The following is a 13,522-nucleotide window of genomic DNA, read 5'->3' on the forward strand; positions in this document are numbered from 1 at the left end:
GAACAAGGTGTAAACGAAATAAAGAGACAACAAGAACAAGCATGGAGGAGAGCACTCTGTGTGTTCTATACGAAATGAAGTTCATTATAAGAAAGAAGATGATACCAGATATCTAAGTATATTATTAGAGACGTTTTTGCCGTAGGAACGCGAAAAGATAAGGAAGGCTGAGAATACAAAACGCGAACGTGAAATTATAATGAATCCCAAAAGGAAGGAAAAAATTGTGTATTTCAGCCTGAATTCAAGAAGATTCAATTCAATAATTTAACGGTGGAATGTGAAATTATAATGAATCAGAACAAGAAGGGCAGATTGTATCTTTCAGCTTGTCATTCAATGAGATGCTGTCTATTCAATAATTCATCGGTGGAATGGTTAGGTAGAAACATAACATATAAAGCTCGGCGTATTGATTATTTTTTCAGTACTTTTTCCCAGGAATTTTACCAAGTGGACGAAAAACACCGCATGTCATTAAAATGAAAAACTAAATAAGAATATACCAATAGTACCGAGTTTTAAATGGTACCATGATAACGAGCAGAAATTGAAAATGCTATGACATGCCACTTCTTGGTTTCTCTGTCACAAGAACATTACTGTAAACAATTCACCATGTGAATGATTATAGTCACCTATATCAGTAGACAATCTTTCTCTTCATGAGGACAGTGAGACAGGTGATGATGGAGAGAATGAAAATGACGATGAGAAGAACGTACGTGGTCGACGATTTCTGAAGGAACACTTGAAAAGGGCTGGCTATGGGACCAATGAACAAGGGTAATGTTTGTTACTTCCTGGTTTATTTTCCCTCTGTTCTCATAGTAGTGTCTGTTTTATAGCTTGCCTTTTTTCTTATTTTTCTGTTTTATTTCCGGAACCAGATACTACTGACGCAAATTCTGTCTAGTTGTAATTCGTTACGAAGAGAGCAATTATGACAAATTCTTTGATGATACATAGCATATTTTTCGATTTAAGTCTTTCCTACCTCAATGAAAACACTCTATATACCTTTAGGCAAAACCTTGCTGACTATATACCTATAATGCGAAATAAATCACATGCCGTTGTACTGTGCAAAGTAACTATCAAGTGTGTTGTTCCAATTTCATGGAAACCTCGAACACAGGCAAAGTGTCCGTAATGGCGAACATCCGACAAACAGTGGATAACAAGTACATCACCTGTTTGTAGATTTCAATCAAAACTTTCGCTCACCCTCTGGTGTCGCTGGGCTCTTGCATTATTATCTTCTTATTCAGTACTTTGTGAAGTGACTGGGACATTTCTGATCCCCACCATACACACAGATTTATAAGTGAGATAGTTTTAAGAACGTTGTAATTTTCGTTACTTACATAGTGAAGGGATCACATTGTATGATTTGCTTCTTCAAGAGTGATAGCTTTTGTTACTTTCCGGGCCTATAAAATGTCAGTGCATGCTGACTTGTATTGATATATGATGCCTTGATCATTACTTATTTAGTCAAAAGACTATCTAAGAATGTGCCATAATTATATTCATGATATTTTTTGTTTTTGATACTTCCACATAAAAAACCCACAACAAAACTTCCCAACCAAGGTTCTGCCAATGACATCATCTACTGCTAGATGCAGTCTAAATTATCTCCTGCTGATATGATACCAAAAGACATTGGAATGCACTTTCCCTTAACTGAGCATAACATTTCCATACAATGTTGTTTTTTTTCTTTTCAATCGTATTTGTAATTTCTTCAACCTACCAGAAAAAGTTTCTGTCCGGCAATATTCCGTCCATGACAACGTTTCTCCAACTCCGTTGGTGGCAGAACACGTGACATTGATGCAGTCATCGGGGAGTGGAGACAGGATCGCTGAGGCACAGCTGGAGGAGGACAAGATGACATTATCAGCTGTAATGTTGTATGTGTGGAGATGTGGGTAAGGCTGGTCAGAGAGGTCAACATGACAGGTGATGATTAGAGTTACCAGGTTTCCTTTACGTCTGATTTCCGTCGTCTGGATCCTAAGGATGTGGCTACCAGGTTGTTGGGGGCCGAGTTCTACAATGAGATCGAATAGTAACAAAATGGGAGGATAAAAAATGAATAGCCTGAATGTTCCATTTCATAAGGCCAACAAAGATACTGAAAGTGACATGAAACGTGAGTATAGGGTCTGACTGATCAGTCGCCGGGACTCGTGCTAATCTAAAGACCATGAAATGGCATGCACCCTCGCCAAGAAGGCGAAGAAGGCGACTACAAGAAATGTCCGAGACGTCTCCAAAACAAGATGAAAACTTTTCGTCTGAAAGTTCGGAGGCATCACAGTGACGTCATCGTGACGTTTCCGGTTGGTGGGTCTAGGCAAGGTCGCGGAGACGTCTCGGAGACCTCGTGGACAAAATAAATATCCGTGACTAGGCCGCGACTAAGGTGTCGCCGTTAAGTAGTAGAGACGTCCCCGAGACCAGCTGAAGACTGTAAAAGAAAAAAAAAACAAAACAAAACAAAAAAAAAAACCCCAAAACAAAACAAAACAAACAAACCCGGAACATGTTTAATTCTCTCGCTACTCAGGGTAGTTTCCAGGAGACGTCTCGGAGACGTCGCGGAGTTGTCTCCGCGACCAGCGAGAGTCGAGTCGCCAACAGGGTCGCCACCCAGCCTACAAGCAAATGAAACACCCACATTTATGCGCAGTTTTGACTTTGATTTTCGGAAAGCTTTAGTTCCTTTCATTTCTTAGACACTCGTAAACGAAAAAGGGGACATTGTAAACAATTCATGTTGTCGTTTTCTGTACTCTTTGTAAAGTGCGATTAGTCGCTATAAATGTAACACAGGCCAATGAGCAAGACACTACGCAAAATTTCCCTAGTGTCTAGTTCGTGGACCAAGTTGCTTGTTGACTTGTTTATTTTTCTCGTCGAGCCCGAGGGCCTTGTTCACTAAAGCGTCTACCTCCTGCTGTATGACTCATGAGCTGTAGAACTCTCGGGCTGTATGACTCGTGTACATTATGACTTCATTGGCAGTATGAATCGTGGGTTGCATTACTTGTGGGCGTCTACTTTGTGACGTCCACCCGTGACATTTACCTGGTTGTGAAGGACAGTAGGTCTTGGTCGCTTCAGTCTCCCCGTATTCATTTATACCAGTACACACGACATCAATGCATGTGTTGGGTTGAGGGTCAATCGTCACCGTAGGAGAAGCTGAATCGGAAATGTTGCTATCGTCGACTGCAATGAGGTACGTGTTGATTTGTGGAAAGGGTTGGTCTTCTTGATCCACGTGGCAAGTAATGTTAAGGCTTGGTTCGTTATCACCATCCTCTTGAGTCTCAAACTCTACGCTGATGATTCCTTCTGCTGGCTTATCTGTTGGATAGGATTATTTGTTATCAGTGTCCAAATCGGCAGTTGGTTACCAATGAGAAATAATGATAGATATGAGGTAGCTAAGTTAAAATGTGATCGAATTAGATGGACAAAAAAGGGGGCAGATATTGTTTTAACAAGATGCTGAAAATTGGTAAGAGGTTAACCTTGACTTCCAGGCATTTAGTAAGCATGTGTTAAATAAACAAAGACTAGCCGTTTTATAATATAGTGACGTTTAAGATGACTTTGTTGATGGCTTCCATAAGCATAATAGGTCCGCATGGTTGGAAAAAGGATATCAACAAGGATGCTTTAATGAGCATGATAGATTTGTGATTTAACACGCTGCGTAACATTGATGAGAGCGTGAATGAAAACGTATACACTTAACACTTAAAGAGGTTGTTCGACTACGACGAAATCATAAAAGCAAATACCTATGTTTAAATCAAAATATTCCAATGAGTTGTGCCTCATTGGCATAGCTAACAGACTAATTACCTTGAGGACAGTGTGTGAACGTGGCTGAGGTCGTTCCTATCCCGTTTGTCGCGGAGCACGTGAGTTCGATGCAGGCGTTGGGGCGTGGCGAGAGGATGGCTGAGGCGCTGCTTGATGACGATAGAGTTGTATTCTCAGTCACGATGGTGTAGGTGTGGAGGTACGGAGACGGCTGATCAGTGAAGTTCACGTGACAGGAGATGACCAGATTAACCAGGTTATCCTCGCCTTTAAACTCTACAGCATCAATGGATAAGATGTTCTCTCCTGGGGGTGTACCGGGACTTGGAGTGATACATGGAGTGATGGACCGAGCGGGGGATGGGGTTACACCACCTGTTGAAGTGTAATCACACATTATCCAGTCAGTGTTAAGACTTAAAAGATAAACCCGACAACCCTATTCCGAGTGTAATCGTGGATCATATAAGAGCACAAGTCTAACCGTGAGAGGAAAATCATGGTTGATGTTGGAGTCTAAGACGATAAATGATAGATACAGCTCTTGAAACGCTCATGTCAAATGCGTTACGAATCAATAATGTTTAGGGTTCTCTTCGAGTCCTTAGACTCTAATCCATGAAGATATTTGCTTCTTATTTCATTAAGCAATATCATATGGAAGACATACAAGTGTATATGGGTGTAAGTAAATTTTAGTCGAGTAAATTGTATGAGAATGAATGTTTCGACACTGACTTTTGTTCGTGAATATATGTTCCTTGTTACAAAGAAACGATAAATGGACATTACTACAAAATGTGGAATTTATATCATTATTGATACTTCTCGGTCATTTGGTCTTATAGAGGGTTTATTTGGTTTTCCAGATCCACACGATCAAAGTAACATAAGTATGATAGAACGAGTGATGACATGATGTTTATTATTCCAAAGTTTCTTTAATCATGTTAATACTATAATGAGTTAAAGTTCGTTATTTCAACACGTCTTACAAGGACTTTAATAAACATGTTATAGCTTCTAATGATATAAGAGCATTAGGCCCTACATATGTTTACATATGACATTTGCCTAGGGATCGTTTTCAATAGCCCTACTTTTGTGATTATGATTCCGCCACTATCATGATATTTGGTATCGTGTATTTTGTATGCAAACTTTGTAAACCTGGTAATTATTTAACGTGGAAATCTGAAATGAAATGAAATGACATGACATGAAATGAATTACTGGAAATCAAGAAAAGCGCCATAAAAGCGTGATAATGTTCTCATAATAGGTGAAAATGCTCATTCTATATGGGATAATTTGCGTATTCAAAGGAGGGAATTAACCAAAACACATTTCTTCCGTGTACTGAATTCATGGACGGACTCAGCCGTAAAAACTATTTTCTCGCGGGAAGAAATCAAAGTCCGGCTAATTAATATTATCGAAATGACACGTACATCGCATTTTTTTTTTGAATTCCCTTGACACTAAAGTTGACTCTTAAGCTTATTCAAGTTGTGAACAAAGGTAAAAAACGAAGGCTATATTTGGTTTCTTTTTCTCAAGTTTATTTCCTGTGGAATTGTATACCAATACAAGTTTTTATTATAAAAAAAAAAACATGCTTTTTTAGCTTCACATTAACCACGGTACCTCGTAAACACGTTTCATCACCATCAAGTTTCAGGGTGTTTGGATTATGGCTGTGACATTATGAATACACATTTTGTCTCGCACATATTATATTATTTAGACTTTTTTTTCGAAAAATGCGTTGGACGTCATTAAAATTAATTTTGCATATGAATATGAATTCATCAATACCTATACATAAATATGTACAATGTATGATTATGCAGTAACGCAACTGGATAATGTGTACGGATATCATATTTGATAAATTTACCTGTAACCTCCAGAGTTGAAGAGCGCACGACACCGTACACATGACACTGAAGTATACTACCGTTGTTAGCTGTGGTTGGGGTGAATGTTAGTCGACTGGTGATGTCATAGTAAGTCAAGAGATCAGCTCCGTAACCCAGACCTGCATTCAAGTCTCCGTTCCTGAATATTGCCTCCGCAGCTTCCGGATCTCCTGAAATACAATTCAAAAATATATATTCAGTCCCTCACCACATCAGTACATCAAAGCACTATGACCATTATCACTCCTTGACATCTGATGAATTAGAGACAGCAGTAAAACTAAATTGTCAGAAAGAGGGGGGTGTTCATACTTCATACATCTCTTTATGTCTCATAATATACTAAGCCTTTTGAACCGATCTGCCGTATGGCAAGCCTTTTTTACATTTAAAGATAATTTCTGATATCAAGAATTCCATTTTGTGATATTAAAAAAAAAATCAAATTTCTGATATCGATGATTGAATTTGTGATATCAAGAATGAAATTTGTGATATCATAAATTCCCGTAAGTGTAGCACATGAACTTAATTTGTGATATCAAGAAATCGAAAATGTGATATCATAAAAATCCATTCTTCATATCACAAATTCAATTTGTGATATCACATATTCAAATTCGTGATATCAAAAATTCAATTTGTGATATCACATATTCAAATTCGCGATATCAAAAATTCAATTTGTGATATCACTGAATGAATTTGTGATATCAGGAATTCGAATTCTTGATATCAAAAATAGGTTTCACGTGAAAAACCAATGCTTGCTGTCACAAAATCAATTTCTAATATGACAAATTCGAATTTGTGATATCACGAAATAGACTTGTGATATCACTAATTTGAATTTGTCATATCAAGAATTCTTATTTGTGATATCAAAAATGCGAAATTGTGATATGACAAATTCCATTTTGTGATATCACAAATTCAATAATCGATATCAGTAATTCCCAGGGAATTCGAGCGTTAGTTTTGCGCTGAAATTCAACTGTGAATTCGAGCGTTAGTTGAGCGCAGAAATACACTGTGAATTCGAGCATCAGTTTTGCGCTGGAATTCAACTGTGAATTAGCGCGTTAGTTGAGTGCAGAAATACACATGGAATTCGAGCGTCAGTTCAGTGCAGAAAATCGCTGTAAATTCGAGCATTAGTTTAGCGCAGAAATACAAGAGAGTTACTTTTGCGCTAAAATACACAGGGAATTGGAACATCAGTTTTGAGCTGATATTATTAAGATGGAATGTACACTGCTAACTTTCATAGAACAATGTTCAAAATACAAATAACTATATAAGAGACTTCCATCATTCCCTAAATGATCATCGAGGTATAACATTTGATGAATTATTGATACAAATCAATTGCTTTGCAACATATAATAAATTCGATGATACTATCACTTAGGACCTACATTTAATTCATCGTTCTGGACCTCAAATTGTCGTCTTTTCCTATGTCATTGTTAATTAGTAATTAAGTAAGACTTACACCTATTCGATGATAATGTGTGGTTGTATGTGTATGTGTTTTGTAAAAGCATACCACGTGTTTGTAATGCGGATGACAGCTGGAGGACTGAACGCAACGTGTTTCTCCTAAAGACATTTCTCACTCCTCAAAAATCGCTCCTCCAGAAGAAAGGGGTGTATCCATTGAAATCAATAGTGTTGGGTATACAGTTTGCCTGCTCCAATATGTTTATGATTTTGTAAAATAATTTAATGTGTAATCTGTTATAGGCAAGTGTATTCAGATCAGAGCAAGAAGAGTGAAAATATCCAGATCTTCTGAGGAATTTGGTGCAACAATATGCATGACAAACAAAAAGTTAGAATTTTTATAGTGAGAAGAAAGTAGTGGTACAAAGGACTTCAATTTTGTTTATCTGCGCAATAAGAAATTTCTGTTCTTAACTTGGAGGAGTTACAGGGGGAGGTCGGGAGAGAGTATCTTTCATAGAGTTAAGAGAAACACAAACAAAAGTTGTAAGTCAACCAGTCTCTGCCAAATCAGTGGCGAGAAATGAGAGGGGAAAATATATGTAACTCTGAAGTAATTGACAACACATCACTAACGGAATTTGAGATATGTTGCTAAACGATTTATTTTCATCGATTCTTCTAAAACTAATTCCAATCACTTTCAATGAAGCAAAATTGCCAAAACTCTTCATTTAGTTTTTTCTTTAACTATCTTTATATTCTATGTAAAGATAACACACCGTGAAATTCCATCTTAATTTCAGCGCTAAACTAACGCTCGAATTCACTGTGTATTTCTGCGCTTAAGTAACGTTCGAATTCACAGATCAATTTCAGCGCAAAAGTAATGCTCGAATTTCCTGTGTATTTCTTCGCTCAACTAACGCTCAAATTTACAGTTCAATTTCAGCGCAAAACTAAAGCTCGAATTGCCTTTGTATTTCTGCGCTAAACTAACGCTTCAATTCACAATTGAATTCTAGCGCAAAACTAACGTTCGAATTCCCAATGTATTTCTGCGCTCAACTAACGCTCGAATTCCCATTGGTTTTCCGCGCACTGAACTAAAGCTCGAATGTCCCGAGTATTTCTGCGCTTAACTAGCGCTCGAATTCACAGTAGTTTTCTGCGCAAAACTAATTTCTTCGAAATCAAATGATTTTTTTTTTGTGCAAAAGATAAGTGCTGAAATTCCATGTAAATTAATGATAGTTGGAATTAGTGATATCACAAAATGTATTTCTTGATATCAAAAATACGAATTCGTGATATTACTAATTCGATTTCGTGATATCGAAAATTGGTTTTGCGTGATAAACCAATGGGTACTTGTGATATCAAAAATGGAATTCGTGATATCAGAAAATCTGTTTAGAAATTAGATTGACTTGCCATACTGCCGATAGACCAACTATTTCAACTTTTTATCACATTCAGCTGACATTACATCAAGACATAAAACGATATCATGAATACTCCGTGTAAAGTTTTCGAAACCTGACGACGTCATACACATTTCTCCAAAAGAGAAACTATTCAATTCAAACAACTTTAACCTTTTAGGGCGAACGTCCCATTTATTGCATATGGCTATAGGATATTCCAGTCATGATGGATCTATTGGTGAACGATGATGTATCATACCTACACAATTCAAGTTTGAGTAAATGTCCTCTCTCAGTTGTAATGGGAAATAGGTAATGTGTGAAAGTAACAGTACTAGGTGTTAATATCACTGGTTTTGGAAGATAAACAAAAACCAATGATGTTTGAAATATTGATAGGTCTACCAGAATTTGTAACAATGCATTACACGAATTTACGATTTAAGATAATGTAATTAAAATTGGATATAAGATGGATGCTAAAATTACAAACTTGATGAATTACAGGTTTCAACCAATAGAATGTGGACTTGTCATCGCTGAATTATGAGTTAGGACTTTAGTTGAAACCAATATAGCAAGCGAGAAATAAGATACTTTGTGACAATACTGCAATTATGATTTAACAGTGTCAGGGCAGGGTCGATAACATAGATCAGTCTAGTTTAAAAAAAAAAGAAAGTTTCACCATGCAAAAACCAAGACGCCAAGACAACAACAATACTTAAAAAAACCCATCATATGTGATATATGAAATCAACTCACGTTCTCCATCACATCGAACGCCTACGTCCTTGTTGTGCCCACAACTGCCGTAACTGGAGCATCCCCACGGGAATCGACTGCACTCTGAAAGGGAGTTTTTATCTGACGTGGGACAGTGAATAATTTTGTCTAACCAAATAGGACCCGATCCTTCTCCGAAGTGGGCATTAGAATGGACCGAGGCAGCCCCCGAGTACCCAAGCTGTCTACACACAGCGTGAGCTGCGTTCATATCCCAACCAGTGTCACACGCCGTGCCCCAGACCCCATCACAGAATATCTCCACTCGGCCTTCATGTTCGTCAGTTCCTCCGACAAGTCTCACTGTAACATGTGGAAAACATGAAGTTGTGTTGGCTATTCTTCTTTTTTTTTTAATCATATAAAATGAGCAGAATTTCCGATTCTATACCACATAATAATATTGAAAGCGAGTAATCATCATTTACTAGTGCACGCATTGGACCACAAAATTCAAGACGCATTCTATGCATTCTCGGTTCACATCTTAAAATCTACAATATTCATATTCATACGTAAAATGGGAAACAAGACATTGTTTTGACTCTTGATTCATATTCCTATCAACAAGACTACCGAAATGTTACAATGACATCAAAATGAAACTATCGATAAATGTGGTTTCACATTTGAAGTTTACTTTGTTTAAAATGACTTCGTAATTGACGGTACTATCAAGGTAAACACGATGCAATGGTACTAGAATGATTTAGATTGAAAATGTGTGAAAAAAAGCCGCCAGAAAGTTCAAGGTTTGGAAGGTTTTAATGCAATGACGTGTGATGCGATGAAATCTGCTGTCAAAATTTGGGCCTAGGTCGAGGTGTAGGCGTATACGAAGTTATCAGAGTTGATTGAAGAGAATTGAGCTTCACGCATCTGACCAAGAGAAGCCTGAAGGTGAAGAATATGAGATGTTGAAATATCTTTACTAAACTGAATTATTATTTGAGATCTCATTATTGCGTTGATAAGTAAAGAAAAAAAAAAACCACATCAATATCTTACCTTCTTGGCTTGTAATACCTCATTCTGGCTTTGTAGCACAAATTGGTGAAATTGATGGAGTATCAATACACATGAAAAAACGCATTCAGAACTTCCATCACTGTCCATGGATTGAGTAATCTAAACACTCATTTGCGCGTTTAGTTCAGGTTATCCAGAACGTATTCATATTTTTCGCTGATACTCACCAGTTCTACCATCGCACGGCCGCGAGCAGTAACTTCCTCGGAACCCGTAGTTATATAACTAAGTCTTCCGCTGAGCGACTTTTGCCATCTGTAAAGTCACTCTTTTTTAATCCTTGTTCTTTTATCCCTTTCTGTTCAAAATATTCTGGCAATAAGGTCACATATTCACCTATAAATTTTCAGCTTTATATTCTAGGCAATGATATATCACATTATAACCTCGCTTTCATTTTGTAACATTTCTCTGCATCATTATGAGGAATCATCGAACATAGGAGCACATTGAGGAAATATTTTCACTTCCGTCGTCGATATTTAAAAACAGACAAAATGACCAATTTCAATGAACACGAAAGACAGAGGTAAACAAGTTTACAATTTACTAAACTCTCACAGGTCCATCCTGTTGAGGGAATGGATCTGAAATGTAATGATCTATGTCATCCATAAATTATTATCATTAGAATACTAAAAAGTTAATCATATACGACTGAAATGATTCCCGGTGTCTGTCAAATTCCTCCTGTAAATTCACAGTGATATGATTGAAAGGCATCGGCAATATTGCCTCCAGTCAGAAAATGGACCAAAATATCCGGCTATGCTTGTCAGGTCCACATAATGAGCAGGGCTGGGATTTTGAATTGAGACATGACTTACACGTAAACCTATGGGGTCATAGGGCAGGAAAAAGCTCCTCATTTTGAATAAATTTACTCTGTTACATAATTCGTATCAGTCTGTATCCGATTTGAAAGGTGATAATTACAAAATACATGTTATCATCTTTCAGTTACACTTCTTTTAAAACCTGAAAGTCTGAAAAGACAAGATTTAACGGGGTCGCTAGGTAGCTTTAGAGAGTACGCTGATACGGAAACAATATCTTCTTTTGGCTGCGTGTAGGATGCGTAATGATGTTTGTCCTCGGTTGACATGATTTTCATGACAGAATTTTATGTTTTATTATTTGCTCAAAGACGTTAGTATCTTATATCATACCCCTATCTGTAATACAATAGTAGTTTTCAATTCCTTCCTTTCACAAACCGAATGAGATATTAGATATAACGGTTAGGAACCCCTCCAATATTACTGGAAACAATTCAGACGTACTGCATAAAAATTTACCAGTAAAAAGAGACAAAAATGTGAGATATTTTATTGTTTCTAGTTTCTCACAAAGTGTATTTGTAATCAACCACCCTCGATAGGGACACTTTCACTAATTCACCTTAAGTTATTTTACTTTCTGAGCAGCTGCTGTCTATTTTGCTTAACCACAGTAACGAAAACACTCACAATATTCGTATGTAAATTACGGACAGCATCTAGTAACGTTAAAGCATGACGAAAAACTTTGAGTTTAAAACGGGGGTCAAGTCCAGTTTATTTCTCACACAAACATCCTGTCTCGACGATTGTAATTTTCTTGGTTTCTTAATGTCTCGTGTATGTGATATCATGATTGGAAGGCGATCATGACAACAACAAGAATTCCTTCGTTCCATCCTAGGAACCCGTAGGTAGGCCGATGTTCTTGAAAGCTGTTCAGTCTTCTAACTCTCGATTAAACCTTGGTCGTATGTCGTGTAAAATGTGAAGATTTCACAGCAATTATCCGTGATTTCAAACTCAAAACTGTACAAAAATTGTCTTTTTAATGTTTCGTACTCTCCGCCGACCCCTGGGATGAATCGCATGTTGGTTGCATGAATAGGAGACACATTATGTCACTTTCTACTGGCATGAAGTCAAAGTTCATTTCCGTTTCATTTTGTTCCTCCGTCAAAAATTGTCTAATTAATGAAGAGCAAGTTGCTTGAGCGTGTCTGGTTTGTAGGGCACTAATTAGTGGTAGTGCCTCTGATCAGACGCATTGAACATTGTACCTAGCAACATTCTTCCCAATATATGGGGATTGCATTCTGAAACTAGACCGGAAAATGTGACGATATATCTGGCGTTGGCATAAAACATCTCTTAACTGTGGCAGAGACGTGTATACTGCGAGGAATGGTCTTGTGCAATAATGACACATAGAGACCACATTAATTGGTGGAAGAAAAATTGGTCCTCAGTTTATAGAAAGAGATTGCATTTGTAGATCCTTATGGTTTTTATTTTAGGTGAACATTATGATTTATGTAAGGTTGGTCGTAGTAGAAAACTAAACGGGAAAATGTAGTCAAGTTTATACATATTTTTAAATTTACATCGTCCCCTCTAGTGTCCGTAGAGATTACGATGTGGGAACGGCAAATTTCTGCCTTCGAATCCTTTCCTCAAATCGAGGAAGAGAGCTTTGGAATTTCTTATTTTCTGGTTTAACGACAGAAGCCTTTGCTCCAATATTCAAGCATTATCTTGTCAGGGATATCTCCGACAGTTTTCACGCATTTGTCGAACAGCATTGCTCTATCACGGTACCGTTAATTGGAGTTGAAAAAGTGAGGCGATGTATCTGGGTGAGAGTTCACTTCCGTCACACAAAACTGTGTATCGCTGTGACCGAATGTTTGGAATCGGAAAAGGAGCGGATATTCCATAATTATGAATCATCACCTTCGGTTAGGGTATCCCAGATATTATCGATGGATTGGACTTGGGGTTAAGTTTGTCATTTATTCAATGCATTTACTGGGCTCCACGTCTTGATTCCCCTTCCTTCTTTCATGTGCGCTTATAACTTTTCAGTGATTTGCACTTTTATTATTGGAGTTACTTATGTATTTCTTTCTTTGTCCCCGCAATACTCAACAATGCGGCCATGTGTAAGTTTACCATAAATGTATTATGTATTGTTATATTTTCTTTCTTTCTTTTAATTGATGGGTTTGCAATGGGTGTATTTTGTGATGTATGTGTAGACCCTCCGAGAGTATTAACAGTGTTTGTA

At 37.4% G+C, this 13,522-nt stretch overlaps 1 protein-coding gene across 1 annotated transcript; it reads right to left on the reverse strand.

Moving 5' to 3' along the window:
* Nucleotides 1–643: 643 nt before the first annotated feature.
* Nucleotides 644–12,388, reverse strand: LOC140237833 (uncharacterized). The gene is given in 7 exon segments (XM_072317762.1): nucleotides 644–819; nucleotides 1,760–2,059; nucleotides 3,100–3,381; nucleotides 3,886–4,221; nucleotides 5,747–5,938; nucleotides 9,407–9,730; nucleotides 12,298–12,388. Coding segments are annotated over 7 exon segments (1,701 nt in total).
* Between the last annotated feature and the right edge of the window lie 1,134 nt (nucleotides 12,389–13,522).

Source organism: Diadema setosum, chromosome 14 (genome assembly GCF_964275005.1).
Source record: "Diadema setosum chromosome 14, eeDiaSeto1, whole genome shotgun sequence".
NCBI lineage: Eukaryota > Metazoa > Echinodermata > Echinoidea > Diadematoida > Diadematidae > Diadema > Diadema setosum.